General features: G+C 29.2%; 2 protein-coding genes and 1 pseudogene across 5 annotated transcripts; 2 read left to right on the top strand and 1 right to left on the bottom strand.

Moving 5' to 3' along the window:
- The first annotated feature begins 5252 nt into the window (after nt 1-5252).
- Nucleotides 5253-10410, top strand: LOC111276074 (ATP-dependent zinc metalloprotease). The gene is made up of 8 exons (XM_022861844.2): nt 5253-5793; nt 7086-7145; nt 7402-7650; nt 7901-7977; nt 8741-8817; nt 9256-9388; nt 9470-9668; nt 9753-10410. The coding sequence occupies exons 1-7, from the start codon at nt 5322-5324 to the stop codon at nt 9623-9625; spliced, it is 1224 nt and encodes a 407-aa protein (XP_022717579.1). The 5' UTR covers nt 5253-5321; the 3' UTR covers nt 9626-9668; nt 9753-10410.
- LOC111276075 (DNA ligase-like protein) lies at nt 10030-13110 on the top strand. 3 transcript variants are annotated; one of them, XM_022861847.2, is made up of 9 exons: nt 10030-10170; nt 10931-10984; nt 11292-11416; nt 11519-11607; nt 11681-11776; nt 12001-12095; nt 12176-12216; nt 12361-12444; nt 12804-13110. In XM_022861847.2, the coding sequence occupies exons 1-9, from the start codon at nt 10155-10157 to the stop codon at nt 12951-12953; spliced, it is 750 nt and encodes a 249-aa protein (XP_022717582.2). In that variant the 5' UTR covers nt 10030-10154; the 3' UTR covers nt 12954-13110. The 3 variants fall into 3 exon arrangements, with proteins under 3 accessions (XP_022717582.2, XP_022717583.2, XP_022717581.2); XM_022861848.2 differs by lacking the exon at nt 10030-10170 and having other exon boundaries at nt 10821-10984; nt 12675-12804; XM_022861846.2 differs by lacking the exon at nt 10030-10170 and having other exon boundaries at nt 10897-10984.
- Nucleotides 13111-13909: 799 nt separating this feature from the next.
- On the bottom strand, nt 13910-15824 carry LOC111276386 (cytochrome P450 71D10-like; annotated as a pseudogene). Its single transcript, XR_016333598.1, has 2 exons — nt 14883-15824; nt 13910-14800 (listed from the first exon to the last, which is right to left on the bottom strand). The product of XR_016333598.1 is annotated as a cytochrome P450 71D10-like (transcript).
- Nucleotides 15825-21513: the final 5689 nt, after the last annotated feature.

The raw sequence follows: 21513 nt of genomic DNA, 5'->3' as shown, positions 1-21513 counted from the left end.
AAAAAAAATTTTAGGGAAAAAAGTATCACAATTACTATGTTTTGCTCTTTAGAAATATCGTATTAGACATTAAAAAAAAGAGCTCAAATACTATGTTAAGCTTTTAACAAATGCAATATTTATACCATTTGTTTGCAATAAAACGTTTGTAAAATAATAATAATAATAATAATTAAGTTTCTTACCATACATTGATTTTCAAAAAGGTAGAATAGAAAAAGTATTTTTTATTTAGATTAAATGTGGAACAAAAGTAACTTTTTTCTTGAAATCTTAAAAAATTATAAGGAGAGATGAATTTTAAAAAACTATGTTAAGCTTTTAACAAATGCAATATTTGTACTATTTGTTTGCAATACAACGTTTGTAAAATAATAATAATAATAATAATTAAGTTTCTTACCATACATTGATTTTCAAAAATGTAGAATAGAAAAAATATTTTTTCTTTAGATTAAATGTGGAACAAAAGTAACTTTTTTCTTGAAATCTTACAAAATTATAAGGAGAGATGAATTTTTTTATTTTGAAACATTTGGATACTATTGAGAATCTAAAATTATTTTAAAAATAAGATATCCATGAACTAAATATAAAAATCACATACCCACAAATAAGATTCTAAGAGAAAATCTTAAATTCTTTCTGTTCTTGAATCTTTTGCAATTTGAGAAGATATTTTCTGACACTTTGTACTTGTAAATTGATTTTCTTTTGTTTCTCTAATTCTCGCATTACACTTTATTCTACATTTCCAATCTTGTTGTTGGTTCAACATTGCAATCAATTTTTTTTTCCTAATTATAAGATGAAGCCATTAAGAAATTTTTTTCTAATCGATTTTGCTTATTATTTAACATAAACCATCAATTTTCTTTTGCTTGTTATGAAGGTGGCTTTGTATTGGTATTTTGATAATTTTACAATTTTTTTTTAACTTTCTTTAATAACATGAGATTGGGTAGATATTTCATAAATTAAAGGATTGGAGTTGAATTAGGTAGACTTAGTAATTCGTGTTATCATGTCATGTAAAATATTATATTCATGTTATATTTTATACGAAGATCATGTGTCATAATTGTTGGGAAAAAACAACACCCACACGTAGCAACCACACACAAAATAATAAGCTCAAATCAAGAATAAGAACACACAAATATATTTGGTTCGGCCCAACTCAAAATGGCCTACTCCAAACCTAATCCACTATCAAATAAATCTTTACAATTGTAAGACTTTTAGAATGAGAAAAGTCTTCTAAAACTCCTTACTCAAAACTTAACCCAAAACCCAATTACACCCTTTTAATAGCCTACTCACTTAGCTATTCTCTTGGTGTCTAACTCTCTGGGGTTACTAAACTAAAACCAAAACATCTTATTTATAGGGGTGAAACCCTTTATACCTTTACTAAACTCCCGATGTGGGATACAAGACAAATTCAAACTTACTTAACTTTCGATGTGGGATTCTGAGATTCAAGGCAAATCCCAACAAATCCTCCCTTGACTTGAATCTCCGAACACTTCAACAGTATTTGCAAAGCTAACATGCTTACCTTTCTTCTTTTCTTTCACTACAGGTATTCCAGCAACTGAGCTTCCATCAAACATGTACAAGTGATTGACCTTATTCCCTTGTAGAATCACACTACCATTCTTGTACACTTTTAACCAATCATTACTACCATAAAATGTGTACCCCCGAGAAGCTAACTCACCCAAAGCAATCAAATTGTAGTGACAATTTGGTATATACCTTACATGACGAAGTGTCCTAATAACACCATTGTGAGATCTAAGGCGAACACTCCCAATGCCTTGAATCTGCACCTTTTTTTTGTTAGCAACCATAATATCCCCATACTTTTCATTCTCATTCAACTCTACAAAGTAGCTCCTATCATTACAAACATGAACTGTAGCAGCTGAATCTAAAACCCAACCTTTATCACTTTTCAAAGTCAGGGTCTCATCCACACAAGTTGTCAAAACAACATCATCATCAGACACAACAGCAACAGTATCACTCTTTTCTTCATCTGATTTCTTCTCATCATTTGCCCTTTTAAAAGCAGCCATATCCCTTCTCAGCTTCCTGCAGCATATTTGGATATGTCCCTTCTCACCACAATAATAACATTCTACATCACTGTAATCTCTGTCTCTTGATTTAGATCTCCATCTTGATCTATCAATCCTCTTTTGAGTCCTCCCTCGATCAAAACCCTCTACAGCTAGTGTACTCCCCCCAGGTGATGAGTTCTGAGCTCCCATAAACCTTTCATTCTCACGCAACAGGGCAGTCACATCATCTAACTTCAAAGTAGACCTGCCTACTAACACAGTATGAACTAAAGGCCTATAAGACTTGGGCAAAGATGACAGCAAAATTAAAGCCTTCTCTTCATCTTTTAACTCATCAACAGAAATCGCTAGCAATTGAGAAACCAATCTATTAAACTCATTCAGGTGATTATGAAGACTCATACCTTCTTCCATCTTCAGAGAATACAGATCCATTTTCAAACATAATCTATTGGTTAACGACTTCGAAGCATAAATACCATCAAGCTTATCCCACAAACTCTTCGGAGTACTCTCAGTCAACACACTGTACTTTACTTCTAGAGCTAACGCCAATCTAATAGTACTAACAACCTTCTTCTGAATCCTATTCCAATTAGCATAAGACATTCCCTCAGGCTTACTACTCTCTAATGCCTGATCCAACCCTTGTTGTACTAACAGATCTTGAATCGTACTTTGCCATAACATAAAATTATTCTTTCCATCAAATAACGGAATCTCAAACTTAGGTATAGACATACCAGACATACTTTCTTCAGACATCTTCAAACACTGCTTCACGATCTCTTGAATCCACGAACCTTAAACCTCGAACTTCGAACCTCGCTCTGATATCACTTGTTGGGAAAAAACAACACCCACGCGCAGCAACCACACACAAAATAATAAGCTCAAATCAAGAATAAGAACACACAAATATATTTGGTTCGGCCCAACTCAAAATGGCCTACTCCAAACCTAATCCACTATCAAATAAATCTTTACAATTGTGAGACTTTTAGAATGAGAAAAGTCTCATAAAACTCCTTACTCAAAACTTAACCCAAAACCCAATTACACCCTTTTAATAGCCTACTCACTTAGCTATTCTCTTGGTGTCTAACTCTCTGGAGTTACTAAACTAAAACCAAAACATCTTATTTATAGGAGTGAAACCCTTTATACCTTTACTAAACTCCCGATGTGGGATACAAGACAAATTCAAACTTACTTAACTTTCGATGTGGGATTCTGAGATTCAAGGCAAATCCCAACAATAATTTATGTTGACACAAAAATATAAAATACAATTTTGGTTTTATTATACTTATTTATGATTTTTTTAAAATTTTAAGTTGTGCTATTTTTGTGTCCTTTATTCATATCGTTTTCGTATTGTATCACCTTATCGTATTTTAAATTATCAGATTTAAAATTAAGAGATTGAAGGTTAAAGGGGGTAACATTCGAGGACTTGGCTATAATTTATCTTTACATTTTTCTCTTATTATTTTTTTTATAATTGAGACTTGGATTAAATGTGATTATTGGAAGTAAAAGTTAAATACTTTATTCAGCCAAATTTTTTTAAGGGATGAGATTTGAAAAAAAGAAAATTATAAGTAGCACTTCTCTTATTATTTCATAATATCTCAATTGGCAAAAGTTAATTTATACATCTATAAAAGCCTTTGATTAAATTTGTTTTATGCGTCAAATGGCACAAATTTAATTAAAAAAAGATCAAATTTAAATTATAAAATAATCATATATTAATAAGATCATATAAGTAATTTTATTTTTTATTTAAAATAAGAATTATAATCATTTTTTAAACTGACTTCTTCCTATTTTTTTCACTCCAAAAAAACGTGTAAGTACTGTTATTTTACTTTCTTTCCTTCTTAACATGCATCTAAGATAGATTGAGAATAATGCATCGGAATTAAATTAAATTTGTCAAAAATTATAAAATACAAAAACGAATTATTTAAATATTATAAAAAAAATAAAGAAGAAAATTATGATAAACAATTGCAAATATTATAAATAAAAAATATAAAAAATATAAAATCAAAGTAAACAATTTCACATATCATAAAATTTTCAAAATAATAAAAATTACATAAAAAATAAATGTTAATCAACAAACCACACAATAAACATAAGATTATTTTATCTTATCATGGGTAACAAATTAAGTTTAATGATGAAATTGATCTATAGTAAAATAAAAATAATTTCTTATTTTGTTTTATTTTTTCATATTTTATAATTTATGATAAAATAGTTTATAGATAGTGACAAATTCAAAATTTTTTCAGAGGATGCTTATTTATAATGTAAATAAAAAACTGTAAACATAAATTTAAAATAATTTATTGCTATATTGTTATAATTATCTAGGATAAATTTTTGTCTTGAAAAAAATACATAATTGTATTATTACTAATATTATATAATTAATTATGTTTAATATATATAACTAAATAATTATTCAACAAAACATCATTATTAATAGTATCAAATTTATTCTAACAGATTTATCAATTCTTCAAAAAAAAAAAATTATCCAAAATTTTTTTTAAAGTGTCCAAAAAAAACTTCAAAAAAAAATTTCACTCAAATTTTTTTGTTTTTCTATTTTTAAAGTTGTCTATAGATAACTTACCTCCTTGCCTAATAACATAGATTTGCCTCTATTTATATATAGGAAAAAAAAAAAAACTACAAACTAATGGATAATATATTAAATATTAGGTTTTAATTTTTTTTTATGTAATCTTATTTTTATTGTGATATTTCATGTATTTAATAAAGATAATATTTTATTACTTTTAAAAATTGGTCCTTAAATATAAAAAAAATGAAAATAGTAACATAACAAATTATTCATATTATTCTAAAACAAAAAGTTGTAATCCAAAACATAGTGGATAAAAAATTATTCTTATATATTTTATTTATAGATTAAAATTTTAAAAATACACAGTTTTCAATATTTTTTCAGTTTAATAAAAATAATTAATTTTTTATTAATTTTTTGCATTTAATTATTTATTTATTTCACCTGTATAGGACAATAAGGAATAAAATATCTGTCCTCTGTATAGAAATATCTGATAGTAATAGTAACTCCTTTTGCTTCTATTTAAGTAATTTTTCATCAGCAAACGAGGATCTTTTTGGTTTGTATGCATTTTTTCTTAAGCTAAAGAGTTCTTTAAGCATTTAAATTTTTTTTTTTTCATGGCTCTCTCTGTTTCTTCTTCCTTATCCTGGCCCAAAATTTTACAACACTTTCTCTGTTCCCAATCATTTCCTCTTTCTCGCCCTTATCCAATTTCCTTTCTTTTCTTCCAAACACCACTATCAGCAGCATCAAGAAATATCTACTACCACCGACCAAGAGCTCTGAGGGAATGGCAAGAATACGAGGAAGCAGTGAAGCGAAAGGACTTAGCTACAGCTCTAAGGTTCCTCATATCCATTGATAAAAACAACAGCGACAACCTAGTTGAGCAAAATGGTTCCTTACCCACTGAGTCCACTCGGTCACAAGTCGGCGATTTGGGTTTTGTTGGTGATAGAGGGTCGATGAGTGATTGGGTGGTGTTAGACACGTGTCTTAATGCTGATGATATGAGGCTTGTAGGCACTGCTTACGGCTTCCTTAAGGACAAAGGATTCTTACCCAATTATGGAAGATTCAATAGCATTGGTAAATCAATATTGGTTTTTCAGAAATTTTTGGATGCTCGTTTGATAATTTGCTGTCTTAATTTTGTTGATTGTTGAATGGTATAGATATTAAAATAAGTCAAAGAAACATGTGCGAATGGCAAATATAGACAAATTGCCTGAGAATTTAAAAGATTCTCTTTAAGCTTTTGATAAATTTATTTTGCTTTTTAGCAACTTAAGTATTGTTGATATGCATAATTTTGTGTTACATCTTGGTCATATTGATGGATTATGGGATAATGTCACGAATGACTATGAAAAATATGGAAATGTTGATGTGATACTTGAACTTTAAAAACCTCTAAGGTGATATTTGGATTATGAATCTATTAACTAATGTGGTACTTAGAGGGCTTTTTGACAACCATGTGTCATCTATTAGAGCTAATGGTGTTGGAGATGAGTTTCATATTAGTTAACAGGTTCATAGTTCAAATTAATAGTTTAGGTATCATTTTAGAAATTTATAAAGTTCAAGTATCACATTGAATATTACACCATAGTTCCGGGTCCATTTGTGACATTAACCCTTTTATTAATGAATAATAAACTAAATAAATTTGATTCTTTATATAAATTAACATTGCAACCTTGTATTTGTTGGCTTGGTTGTCCATTCACTGCTTGGTTCCTTGCTTCTAAAGAGCCATGCTTTATACCAGGCTTCTAATGCTAACTATGCTTTATAAATGTCATTAAGTGAAACGGGTGATAGGGTGGGTGGACTAGTATTTTACAACTTTTTTATTTATCTTACTGCAAATCTGTTGGTCTTCCCAATTAGCCATTATTTTCATGCTTGACTATCAAAATGCAAGCTTAATGCCTTGGTCGTTATTATGTGTGGGATGTTGATGTATATTTCTTGTTGTTTTAAAGGGAGCATTTCACCTACAATCATTGTGGTACAAATAACCAATCACTAATAAGTCGTGGACAATTACATAAATTCTTTATTGTGATTAGACAACGGTAGGATTGTAGCCAAAAGATTTGTAGGTGATATGCTCCTTGTTTTAGTTTCTTCTTTTCTTATATTTCTTAGTTCTTAGAAAGGATGCATTGATTCTCATCATTCTATGCAATAAATAGTCTACTGGACATGTTTTTACTGATAATATTTGTGCAATATTATCCCAACTACATCCTTCTGTGACTAGGACTAGCTACAGCCTAATGAGGACATCCCTCTATATATTTATTTATAATAACTACATTTTATTTTATTTCTGATAAGATGGTCCCTAAATTATTCCCTACATTCTGCAGTTTTGGAGGGGACTAGGGATGTTACACCGTCTGTGTTGAAGTCTTCTACTGGCCTAGAAGGTATATTTATATTAATTTCCCGAATTGGTCTAATTTGTTCTATATGACCTCACCTCATTTTAATTTGAATGAATTTGCACTTACATGTGTGGAAATGTATATATCTTACTATTTGTTTCTGGTTCTTTGTCATGGATTTCCCTATGAGCTAAAGTTGTACTCATGTTTGGCACATTGCAGTTTCTGTTTACCATAAAATGATAAAAAAGAATCCCATTAAATTAGTTGTTTATGAAGTTCTCTTTCTCATATTCAGCTTCTAAATTTTCTCCAAAGAAGTGGGGTCTTTCTGGAAGCTCAAGTGTTGTATTGGTCGGTTTTCTTGGTGGAGTGTCCTATTTACTTCAACAAGGAATTGATATCAGGCCTCAACTTGCAATCATATTGGGGCTAGCCTTCACAGACTCTATCTTACTTGGTGGTACCTGTTTAGCTCAAATCTCAAGTTATTGGCCTCCATATAGGCGTCGAATTTTAGTTCATGAAGCAGGGCATCTGCTGGTAGGTATGTGATCGATTATTTGCTTTTGACATCAGAGCAACTTGTGCATACAAAACAAAACATTGACTGTGAACCTGTACGTATGAAATTTTTATGCCTGTTCCATCACTAGATGTCTTGTATTCATGCTTGGAAGATGATTTTTCTCACATTTAACACCTACTATGCTTTCTTTTGGTTCTGCAATACTGCTCTTTATATTTGCTTTTGTGATGTTAGCAGCATAATTAATTGTTTGTTAGTTTGTTCACAGCATATCTTATGGGTTGCCCTATTCGTGGAGTGATTTTAGACCCAATTGTTGCAATGCAAATGGGCATTCAAGGGCAGGTATTTATGTTATCATTTGTTTTTCATGGACCTTTTCTTCTCTGTTTTTTATTTTATCTTAACATTGGCAACATGCTATTGTGCACTGTATCCTTCATGGTCATGTGATCAAATTTCACTACTTTTGGCTACAGTTTATCAAAAATAGTGTTAACATAAGGCTGTAGTTTTGAATGAATATTAATTTGAAAGGTCAAGTTTTATATCTGAGCAAAAGATTTAGAGGTTTTATTTTCCAGTGTCAGATAAAGATGAATAATCAAAGGAATGAGTCCAGAAATTAGTTGGTTGTTTGACATTTATATGTTATATAGTGAATCAGTTAATATCTTTCGTTGGGATATTTCTATCATGTTTGACTTTGGATTTGTTAGTTCTTCTGGTATCTCAAAATCTTCTCTCATTTTAATTTGTCCTTTATACTATGTTGAATTATGTATTAGTTATCACACTTGAAAAAGAAAAATTAAATTCCTATTGCTAGTTGTGAGCCGCTAAGCTGGATATGGTTCTATCACTAGATAACTTTTACATGAAATGAAGCTGGAGGCTGGTGGCCTTCTTGAGTCAAACTTGTGGTCTTCTGTTTCTAAGCCTGGGCGGTTTTTTCCTTTTTCCAGGCAATGGCTCCTGATAATGCATTGCCTTTGTAATCCCTCTTGTCTTTCTTTGGGATGGCATTTTTAGGAATCAGATTATTTTGGCTTGCTATACGTCAGTGTTATTGGGGTGATAAGAATTCAAATTGTGCACTTTTGTACAGGCTGGAACTCAGTTTTGGGATGAAAAAATGAATAATGAAATGGCAGAAGGACATTTGAGTGGTTCCACCTTTGACAGGTTGGTTTCTGTTGTTCATAGATAAAACTGTTGATTTTAGCTGGTCATCTGATTTGTAATGTTCATCTTTCCTAAACTCATTACGAAATGTTTCATGTCAAATATTCTGTTCAAACTGATTGAAAAAGGAATTTTTTTTCCAGCTTATGTATAGAAATGTTAACCATATTCTCTCTTGATGATTCCTTCAAAAAGCATTACTTTATTCTATATAACTAGCTCTCCATTGTAATTCATCATTTCACAACCAGATTGATTTAGATTGCCCATGATCTTCAATTCTGTGCCTGGACACCTGCTTATGGCAGGTTTTAAAGTCATTATTGGAATCAGCATCTATGCAGTAGTATCTTTTTTTTTTTTTTTTATATTTTAATTAAGTGTTTTGTGAAGGCTTAAGCCTGAAATAATTATGATGGGGTATGATTTAATGTTCAGATACTGCATGGTACTTTTTGCTGGCATTGCAGCTGAAGCTCTTGTTTATGGTGAGGCTGAGGGTGGTGAGAATGATGAAAACTTGTTTAGAAGCATCTGTGTTCTTCTGCAACCTCCACTGTCTGTAGCGCAGGTACCACTCTGAGTTTGCATGGATTTGTGATGTTATTCTTTTGATATATATTGACTGAGTGTCCACATTACCTTTGAGAAGATGTCAAATCAAGCAAGGTGGTCAGTGCTACAGTCTTACAATCTGCTTAAATGGCATAGACATGCTCATCGAGCTGCTTACAAAGCTATGGAAAGTGGTGGCAGTCTTAGTGTCATAATTATGAAAATTGAGGAAGTGATGTCTTCGAGCAGATGAAGTTTGAACGTATTGGTTTTTGTTGTTTACATTCTAACAAGAGGTAATGATTCAGTATGACCTGTTTTCTGACTTTTCTTTGTTGACATTCAGTTTGAATAACTTGAATACTCTTTTTGTCTGACAGGGCAAAATGAAACTGAAGTCATAAAACATCAGAAGCAAGCAATAATGATGAGTTACAACAGTCATTTTTGTGATTATAATTTGTTCTTCCTCGTGAATGCTGTTGATTTGCACTTTGATCAAAACGAACTTCAAGAAGTAAAGAGTTGTGAGGAGTTCTGGTGTGGGGAAAATAATCTTCATAGGTTTATTCTAATGGGACTTTTTAATTGTGGAACTCTGATTCTTGTAGGAAGAATGCAGACCCGTGCAGTCGCGCCGTGTGCTGCCGACATGCATATGGTCTAGAGAGACGAAAGCCATGGCCTTTATCTCTCTGCAATCAACTTAAATAAAGCTCTGAGAAACCCAAGAAAGGTCGTGTTTTTGTTGGGTCAAAGTGATAGGTTGGCTGTCACCCTAAATGAGACAGGCTGAAGGTATCAGTTATCTGGCTGTTCTGTTTAGGTTTTTTTTGTTCATAAGAGGGCAAGGGCTCCAGCCTAGAAGCGGAGGGGGGTTTACTTTTTATTCTTTTTTGGGTATTAAGTATTTTGTTTTATGGGATTTTACTTTTTAATCTAACCGAAGTATTTGCCTAATCTTTAGGGTTGGTGAAAAAACTAAATCAAAATGTAATATTTAATTTGAATCGGATTAAGTCGATTTTTTTTATTTAATTTAATTTGAATAGGATATTATATACTAAAATATAGTTTTAAACTAATTTTTAAATCACGAAATAAAAAATTATAGTTAAATTGATTTATATTTTTATTAGTTTTTATATAAATTTTAAATTTATATAAAATAAAAAACTATTATATATATAAATATAGTTAAAAGAATATAAAAAAATACGAAAATTTTAAAAAAATAATTTTAAAAAATGGATAAAATCAAATCGATTGATTCAGGTCAATTAGATTTACTAAAAAAAATTTTGATTCAGATTTGAAATTTGAAAATTAAAAATGCTATAACATTAATTTAAATAACCAAACCGAATTATCCGTTATTACCTATTTCGAATTGTTTTTATGGGTCAAAAGCAAAAATAAGAAAGGACAAAAATTGGTTGGACCCGGAGGGTAGCTACTTGAATTCCCGCCAAGTTTTGCCCTGTTTGTTTTATTTCTCAATTGGAAGATTCAAAATTTTGATGGTGCAATCGTTTGCAAATGGCGAATTTGAAAGCAGGCTACGGAGATCCCATGGTTGAAAACCTATCTTCCAAGGTTAAGAGGAATTCAGGTAGAAACTCAGATTGATTGCTTCTGCTTCTCCTTGTGTTTTGTTTGTACCCCGGATTTTGATCGTTCAATCATTTGTTATGCATTGCTATAATGATTTCGAGGAATCAATCTTTTCATAGAAAATGCAGCTGCTGTTTGTGTTTGTGAGCAGAGAGTTGCTTTGCTCAACAAGTGCTCGATCAATGTCCATTTTTTATCTATATATATATATATAATTATATATGGAGATTATCAGCTTTGTAATTGCTTTTATCGGAATTCTTCACTTGTATGAATTAGTTTGTTTTATATAATTGCTGTTTCAGTTACTGCCGGTGTTTGCATGATGAACAATTCCTGGAGGGACCAACAACACACATCTTTCATCAATTTCATCTCCTCCTTCCTCACTGCAAATTCTTTCCGCCTCAACTTCGTTCCAATTTCCCCTGTATTTACTTTTCTTTCCCTTTTCATCCTAATTACTACTGTTTCATTTAATGATTACTGCTTTGTTACTCATTCATCAGCTGCAAGTTGTTATCATGTGTAGGACTTCATTTTCAATTGTGGAGGACTGTCAGTAGCATTTATTTTTGTTACACAATGGGATTGCTGCAATGTTGAAACAATTTTCTGCAGGTGCAACATTTGTAATTGCTCTTATTTGACCTTCTATCATCATCTTCTTATTCATTTGATCTGATTTGTACAGGGCAAAAAAACTAAAGGGACAGTTTGCTCATCTTTATGTTGTTGTTAACCTTCCAACTAGGGACCAAAATGATTCTTTTGTCCGCTCTTACTTCAAGTAATTTCATGAAACTACTTTTTTGTTTCTTTTTTTTTTGTTTTTTCTTTGGTGTTTCATATGCTAACTCTTTTAACTAGAGAAATTATTTCTTTCACTATCAGTAAAGGCTTTAGACTCCATTAGCGAATGTTCAGATTTACTATCGGTGTATCAAATACCAACTTTTTTAACTATATAATTCTCAAAGAACTAATTTGAATGGCTTTTGCGATTTTGTGAAGGTATGAAATGCAGCTTGGTAGACCAACATTTGTGCCAGTTCAAGACATTGAGATGGGATTTGAAAAGATTGTGAAGATAGCCCACTCTTGTGGAGGTAAGAAGATCCTATCCACTGAACTTCACTTGAATGGTCCCTTTAGAGTGATTAAGTGATAAATTACTATGTAACTACAGTTTGCAAACAGCAGGAGGTTAAATCAAAGTTGAAAGCTGAGGTTTGTTGGTGGATCATAACTTGTTTTCATTATCAATATTAAGATCTATATATTGAAGCATAATCTATTGACAAGGTTTTGAGCTGCATTTTCCATTTAAATTTTATTTCTTTTTTTTTTTTTTTTGTGTTCTTGCATGTGAAGAGGAATCAATCAGTGCAGGGGATGGAAAATTTCCTTAGAGTGGTCACATCCATACCAGGGATCGATAACCATGATGCAAATGCGGTATTGAAGTTGACCTTAATGCTTCCACCTTGTTCAGTGTTTTTTTCCCCTTCTTTCTAGTTTCCTTCGTTTGTGTTTTGGAAAAAACTTCTTGCCTGTGCTCATAGGTTCATGCATGCATCTTTGTGCCTGAGGTCCTAGGTTCATGCAATTCTTATTTATGACATTATCCACGACAAAAAGGAAAAGGCTTAGATCTTTAAGTGTTCTGTCTTTTTCTTTTTTCCAAGGTGTGATTTACTGGTGGAAATTGTCTGAAATGGTAGAAACATTTTACTAAAACTTCATCCATGTCGGAGAAGGAAAGGGCTTAAATCTTAAGTGTTCTTGGTTGAATAACTCCTTGGTTATCTTTCCAGCTAAATCAAGCAATTGGTTCAATTGAAGGGATTGCTAAAGCATCAAAGGAATTCATTTTGGAAGCTACAGATCTTTCTGCTGAAAAAGCTGAGACAATTGTACGGTTTTTCAGAGATTCAAAGTTTTATCTCTGTCCTAAAATCAATTAAGAGAAGAAACAACGATCCCCTCCAAATCAACTTTAGTTGATTTAATTTGTACTTAAAACATGTGTGATTCTCTTTAGGGAGTTTTTCTTGGATTTTACTTTCAAAATTCACACTATCAATGTTCGATTTATATTGAATTCGAAATTGATTCATGCAATTAATTTTAGTAAGTGACATTTAATAAATGTAAGATTTAAATCATAATATTTGTAATTTTTTTTTTATTTCCAAATTATGGTTTTTTATGTTAAAGAAAAAAATAAAATAATTCGGTTTATGTTTGTATTATTTGCAACCTGTAAAAAAAAAAAAAAAATCTTTACCCAATGTCTTTGTAGCTTGGTTTCAGCTCGACTTTAAAAGTTTAACAGTGTCATCCTTAGAACTTATTTCTCAACTAGGAGAGGTGAAATAGAAACCTTATCAAAATCCCATTTATAAAGTTAGTCCCTAATTTTTGAAATGTGGAACAATAATGTATTTTAAACCCCTAAATTTATGGAAAAGAAGGTTAATTTCATCCAAATCAATTGGAAATCTCTTAGACATTAAGTACTAACTAGGATGTAAACTTAGATGCCTACATCATCAATGAATCTATAACTTTTAGGGTCAATTATACCTATCATATATGGGTCACCCTTAATAATATTCCTTCTGTTCCAAAAGAAATTGTCAATGTTTGACTTTTTATGATTAAATTTTTATAGATTTGACTTCTTTTTATTTTAAATTTGTTATTGATTAAAATATGAAAAAAATACTTTTTAAAAACTTTGAATAAAGTAGTTTTTGGATATGTATTTTTAAAAATTTAATTCATTAAAATATTTAAAATTAGTTAAGTCAAAGTTGATAAAACTGATCACAAAAAGTCAAATCGTGAGAATTTTTCTGAGATGGAGATAGTATACATATGTAAGATAAATGAAAAATTTATATGTGTTCATATGCTATTTAATTGTATTACACTTCCTGCTAAAATATTCCCTAGCAATGTGAACTTCTAAGAGAAGTTTTTAGAATATATAAAAAATAAAATGAATGTAACTCAAGTTCAACCCATCAAACTAGAAAATAAGTTGAAAGAAAACTCATAATCAATGAAATCAGGCTGGAAACTGACATTCTTCTTAACCATCTTATTATTCCTCGGTGACTTATACATGATATTGAAGAGTGCAATATATATGTGCTCTTATTCAGTAGATGAAATAGCATGGTAAGGAGTTGCAATTAGGAGAAGTGCATTTTTTCTCTTCACACACAAGCCGAAGGACTCAATCATATCGAGATCTTCATGCTTCATTCCGTTTGGCAGCTTCCAATCAAAGTGGAACAATAGCCGGGCAAGTGTGAGTTCAACATTAGCTATTGCAAACAATATGCCTGGACATATCCTCCTTCCTGCACCAAATGGTATAAATTCAAAATTTGTCCCGACGTAGTCCATTGAACTATTGAGAAACCTCTCTGGGAAGAAACCTTCAGATTGATCAGGCAGTAACTAGAATTTCTTCCAATTGCCCATGCATTTACAATGACTCTTGTCTTGGCAGGTATCTCATATCCATTGACCTCACATGTCTTGCTACATTCTCTTGGAAGCAACAGAGGAGCAACAGGGTGGAGCCTCAGTGTTTCTTTGATAACCGCCTTCAAGTACTTGAGTTTATGAAACTCTGTTTCATCAACAATTCCTTTTGCTTTAAAAGCCGTCCTTACCTCAGCTTGTGCGTCCTTACCTCAGCTTGTGCCTCTCTCAGCACCCTTGGGTTTCTAATCATTTCTGACATTGCCCACTCTATAGTTGCTGATGAAGTATCACTTCCTGCACTGAAAATCTCCTGAAACCATAATAAAAAGAGTTTCCGAATGAAAACTGGAATTCTTAATGGTTCTAAATACTGGAGATCAGTGCTTACTTACCATGATGACTGCTTTGATGTTGCTGTCAGCCGGTTTAAAGTCACCTTGCTCCTGAAGCCTTAAGAGAACATCAACAAGATCTTCCTCCATTTTCCTGCCCTCGCCTTTTGTTCTTGCTCTGCTTTCTCTATGTTCATTAATGATGTTCTCAATCAGTTCATCATTCTTTCTATGAAGTTTCTCAATTTTCATCTTTAGACCACTAACAAGTTGAAGCACCTTGATTGAAGGATAAAAATCAGCTAAACAGAAGCCTGATAACAGCTTCGAATGTTCTGAAATCAGTGCTACAAATACTTCTTGGTCTTTGCATTTTTTACCAAATGCTGCCCTCGTTGTAATGCCATATATCATTGAGAAAATTTTCTCACTGAGATTGACAGGCAGCCCATCATTTGTAACTATTGTTTCGATGAGATTTGACACCTCCTCCTCTCTTATTGATCGAAAGGATCGAACACGAGCTGCGCTCAAAAGCTCTGTCGAGCAAACTTTTCGCAGTTGTCCCCACTGATTTCCATATGGTGCAAAGGCAATATCATTGTAGTCATAAGTGGTTACCTTAGGAACAACAAGAGCAGGCCTATAAGCAAAGATTATATCACGAGTTCTCATAATCTCTTCTGCAATTTCTGGTGAAGAAACTACAATTGTGGAGACTTCACCAAGTTGCAGGTGCATCAATGGTCCATGTTTCCTGGCCAAGTCCCATAGAGAGCGGTGGGGTAGGGAACCAGTAAGCTGGTGCAGGTTTCCTATTACAGGTAATTTCCATGGCCCTGGAATCAACCTTTGATTTGAATTCTTGGCTTTTGATCTTATCTTAGCCCTCTGATTACCATAAACAGAACAATGATGGAAGCTATGAGGATTTGGAAGCAGGGTATATGGAACTGCATAAAATATAAATAAGAAGGGTTTGCAGAAAATGCAACGAGCATATCAGCAAAAACTTGTTTGGATCATTCCTTTTTCAATAGTTTTTAGATTGCGTTGTTCAAAGACTTGAATGTCAAATCTATTTTCATATGGAGTAAACTAATTCTGTGTATGATTTTGACAATTAACCAACTTATGCTTCATGATTATATGTGTTTCTACTGTTGCCGAACTTTTGAAGTGTCCATTGCAAATTTGTTTGCGTTGTTTTGGCTTGTTTTTTCTTCAAAGGTTGATGGTTTACTCAACCAAGTTCAACAAAGGCTTGTGAGACAATTACTGAGGCAAGACTTGTTGTAAGGAAAACACTTGTGCAGTCTTCTATTGTGATATCATAAAGCCTTGGAATTATTAATTTGCTTACGTTTTTCCTTCCCTATTGTATCTTGGCATTTCCTGATCAGCCGCCCATCCCCACCAACCTTGGACTTTTTTGTTTCTGATTCATGATTGATCTATTCCTGAATGGACTCAAAATGGTATAATTCAACTAACATATTACCCAACATTTCTTTTTTTCTAGATTTTATTAATGGGTTTATATTTGATACATTATCAGTAAATCAAATATTATATTATTAATGAGGTGAATAAAATGATATTATTTCATTAATAAGCAAGTTTTTTTTTTTTAAATAGTAAGTTTTTCATATTTATTTTAAGGGTTGATATTTATTTATTAATGAAATATTATCATTTGATTTACTAACAGTGTATAGAGTTTATACATTGATAGTACATTAAATATAAAATCTTAATTAATCAATTATTTTCCAATAATTATTATAATTAATTTTGCTTTGAAGCTCCTTACTATGGATTCAATGCATGATCAAATAGGACATTTTGAATCTAAAACTTAATTCATTTGATATATATATATATAGCAATTCAAAAGAAATAATATCTAATAAATTTTGAGTTCGAATCTCAATACATATAATATCTTTTTTTATCCTTAGATTGCAGCCCAAAGTGTGGCTTGCGTAAAGGGGCATTATTCTTAGTCCAATTGTTCCTTTTTCATTAAATTTGGTTTTTTTGTCATTTTTTATAGGAAAAAATTTAGATGAAGTTTTTAGGTGAAGTTCATAAAATTCTTGCAAGAAATGATTAAGTAAAAGCTAAAACCGAAAATAAAACCTATAAATTGAAAGTTTTTGTTATATATATTGAGTGCAAATTTTGAAAAAAAGAATTTAATAAATTTTAATATAAATTTTTAAATAGACATTATTAATAAAAATTTTGATAAAATTTTTACCGTCAAATAAATACTTATCAAATATAAATTATAAATGATATTTTTAATAATTTTTTTTACGTATTTTTGATTTTTATGTTGAATTCTATCAATTTATCGATTTAAAACTTTTATTGAAATTTTTATTAAATCACTTTAAAAAACCTTTATAAAATTTACTTTAATTACATAGTCAAATTTTAGTGATAAAAAAACAATATATGAATGCATGTAGACAATTCATAAAAGTAAATATTTGATTAAAATATGATTTGAGATGTTTTCAATAATTCATTCTAATATTATTGTTGTATGTACCTTACTAATACTATTTATTAGTTTTTTTTTTTTGGCATTACAATTAAAAAAATGTAAGATTGAATTGTTGAAACTTGAATATAAATCCTATTACATTATAGATATATCTATGATTTTAAATTTTTATTAGGTGTAAAAATAGGAATGGATAATATAACATTCATTTTGTACTTGTACTTTATAAATATATGTATATATATCTAGTAAATAAAATTTTATTATAATATAAATTGTTATTTTAGACTAATTAAAATTAATATATCTTTTTAAAAAATATATTAATATATATTTATAAAAAATTATCTAAATATATAAGATTAAAAAACTAAAAAAAAATTTTTTTTTATTTTTATTTTTTCAAAAGTTATGGGTATAAAAATTATTTATATCTATTAAATACTCATAAAAATAAAAATAAAGATAAATTTAAAATATTTATTAAATATAAATATAGAGATAAATATAAAATAAAAATTTGAGAATAAAGATAAAAATTATTTTACCTTTCCTATTGATATCCCTCGTTATAATGTGTTGAGTTTGAGGATAAGGTGTTGATGGCCACGCTAAAACATGTTGTCACTTTCAAAGCCTTATCCTATGTTAACCCTTACTCACCCATTTAAGTCCAAATAGGTTCAGTTACTATCAAAAAACTAGAATGATGCCTTCGCTGCTCGTGAGATTTTTTAAACAATTATTAAATTAAAAAATTATAAATAATAATAATATTCAATAAAAATACTAATAACAATAATAATGAATCAAGATAATTGTTTTAAAATATTAATTTTTAAAATTTAAAAATAATAATAGTTAAGTTATTCTATTATTAATTTTATTTATATTTTATTCTTGACTCTTTTTATTGAGATTTAAAAATCTTAATTCATGCATAAAATTTAAAAATAAATAAATAAATAAAATCTTCTCTCAATTTAATATATATTTTTATACTTTTGATTGCTAATCATATATGTCAAGCATGAAGTCTTAGCTTATTTTTTATTTAAATTGAGTGAAATACTATAATGTTATTTTTTGAAGTTAACTTACTATATTATTTTTATTTTAAAAATTTTGTCTAGTAACATGTCACATAAATTGTCTAAAAATTTATTTTGTTGAAAAGCTTTTAAAATTTATTTTTATTAATATTATTATTTAAAAAATAAAAAATTAATTTAACTTGCAAGGAACAATAAAAACATAGTAAATGATAATCAAAATATCCTTTGGTGTGGCTTTTTTTAAATAAATATGTAATATATAAGTCCATTAATGTAGACCATTTTTATTGAGTCATGACAACAAATATTGATTAAATGCATTAAATGGCCCATTTTCTTTATTTTTTATTTCTTTCCAAAAAAAAAAAAACAAAATTGGAAAAATAAGATCGGAAAAACAAAATCCTACACCCTTTTTTCTCTTCTCTCTCACTAATTTTCCCGCAGTTGCCTCCTTTCTAAGACCTAATCCCCTCACTTTCTTGCGTCTTCTCATTTCTTTTGTTGAGTTGGCATTTATATGAACAGGGAAATTACTAATTTGGTAACAAATTGAAGTTTAGGGATAAAATTCTTAAATTACCCTTATCAATATTTTTATGACACATATGATTTGTCTAATAATTTAAAACTGGGAAAATTTTAATTATTTTATGCATATTAAAATTTATTATATTAATTTTAAAATATATTTTAAAATTAAATTTAAATAAAAATAATTTGTATTAATAAACTAATAATACCGGTCATGTCAGGTGATATTAGGATTTAAAATTTTCTATCAAAGGCCCAATTCATTGGATAAGTCTTGCTGAAAGTTTATGCCATAATCTAGGCAACCACAATCTCTCTCTCTCTCTCTCTCTCTCTCTCTCTCTCTCTATATATATATATATATATATATATATATATATATTCAACCATTTAACCTTTCGAATATGGAAAATGTGCATCTTTCATTGAATTAAATATTTAGGATTATGCACAAGATAAAGATATGATAGGAGAATATAAAATTATATATAAATTTTTAATAATTAAAATTAAAAAAGGAAATAAAACCACTTAAATTTAATAATTAAGAATTATTAACTCAAAAATATTTAATCTAGTATAATTAAAATGTGGAAAAAAATAAAGAAAGAAAATAAGGTAAAAAAAGAAAAATCAAAAAGAGAAAAATAAAAAAAAATAAAATCGGTAAAAGGGAAAAGAAAAAAACTAAAAAATAGTTTGAATTACCTAATTAAATAATGATACTTGTAAATTTCTTAAATGTTTAACTCAAACTTTAAATATACTTATAAAAGTAAAATAAGTAGGTTGTAAGCCTCTACTATCTAATCTCATGGGAATAGAAATAATCCATTCTCTTCAAGTTTTTCTTTCCCACCGCCTCATCTACCATAGCTATTTTATTTCAAAGTTTGTCCCTTCCTTGTTCCTCTTGTCTTTTCCTTAGTTCTGCTGCCATCTCTCCTTCGAGCCATGATTATTTCTTCCATCCCCCTTTATTTTCCAATACCCCACAGCCTCGTTTTCCATTGTTTTTATCTAAGACCTCAAATCTTCACTGCCAATGCCCAATTGCCAAAATTTTTACTTAATTTTAATATTTCTTTTTTTGTTTTTCTTTTAAGATTTTTTTGAGAATTTATTTTCTTGAAAAGACTATGAGTTTGGCTTTGAACTTTTGGAATGGTGTTGGAAAAGTAAAGTACCAAAAAAAAAAAAAAAAGAGAAAAGAAAGCAGGGTTAATATTTAAAATGTTACATGTATTATATATATATTTTTTGTCAATTTGATATTTATAAAAATAAAATTTTTATTTTAGTACTCTAACTTTAATTTTATCAAACATTTTAGTACTTTTCATTATTATCGTTAGTTAAGTGACTAACATTACATGAATACACAATAAAATCATATTATATGTCATAAATGTTTAGTTATCACTACATTAATTATTATCATGTCAGTAAATTTTTTTTTTTTTAAATTTTGGGTTCTTTCCTTTTCTCTTTTTTTTTTTAAAGATATTTTTATTCTTTTTTATTTTGAATTAAAAAATATTTTTAAAAATTTTTGAGTTTTTTTATATAAATGTTGATGTAGAAAAAAGATAATGCACCGATTACCGAATTAGTTATGTCTTGTATCATCATTTTATTAGATATTATTATTACGTAAGTAAGTTGACTAACATGTTAGATTGAAGTATTAAAGTGTTTGATAGAATGAAAGTTTATATATCAAATTAAAATTTTTATTTCTTTAGGTTTTAAATTGACAAAAAAATGTATAGTACAAGAAATATTTTTTTATTTAACCCAAAGAAAAATGAACATTATAAAAGTTGAAGAATATCATAGTATAAAACAAAGGTCTCTAATAAGCAACTTTTACACCGACTGAAATCTATAATTTCGATGAAACGATACGAAATTAATTGAAACATCTGAAATCAATCAAAATAATCCGATATTAATATTGGTATGAAAAGCTTTTCTTAATATATTGGATTTAGATAAACGTGAAATGTATCAACAGACATAACAAGCTGAAACAAAATTTACAATTAATTTATTAAAAAAGCATAGTTTTTTTTTTTTAGGATAAAAAACAAAATTTAACTGATACACATATATTATAAAATAGAATGTTATCAATTGATACGACATAAATATAATATTGAATTGAAAATTTATGTGCACTATAAGCATAAAGATATTATTAAATCCAATGAATGATTTTTTTTTTCAAAACATTATTCCGTTAAAAAATTATAAAAGCATGTAAATCTGATAAGTCTTATTTTGGCGTAATTTAATCTCTCTCTTACTATATGTATCACGTTAAGTCATCAAAGTTTAGGCAATTTTTATTTTGATTATTCAATTAGAAAAATTATGATTTAGTTGCTAAGGTTTATGAATTTTTTTTTTTTTTTTTTTTGGTTATCTAGCTGTTAGTCTTTAATGATATATTGACTAAGCATTATTATATCATCTGTTAGATGACGTGTGGCATTATCACTTTATCTGACATTTTATGTGATATTACTAATATGATATTATAAATAAATAAATGAAAAATAAAAAAAATATTTTTTATTATTTC

Source organism: Durio zibethinus, chromosome 25, assembly GCF_047325235.1.
Source record: "Durio zibethinus cultivar Kanyao isolate XHJ-2024 chromosome 25, ASM4732523v1, whole genome shotgun sequence".
Lineage (NCBI taxonomy): Eukaryota > Viridiplantae > Streptophyta > Magnoliopsida > Malvales > Malvaceae > Durio > Durio zibethinus.
Note: the sequence above shows the minus strand (reverse complement) of the source record. Positions and strands in the feature narration are given on the sequence as shown.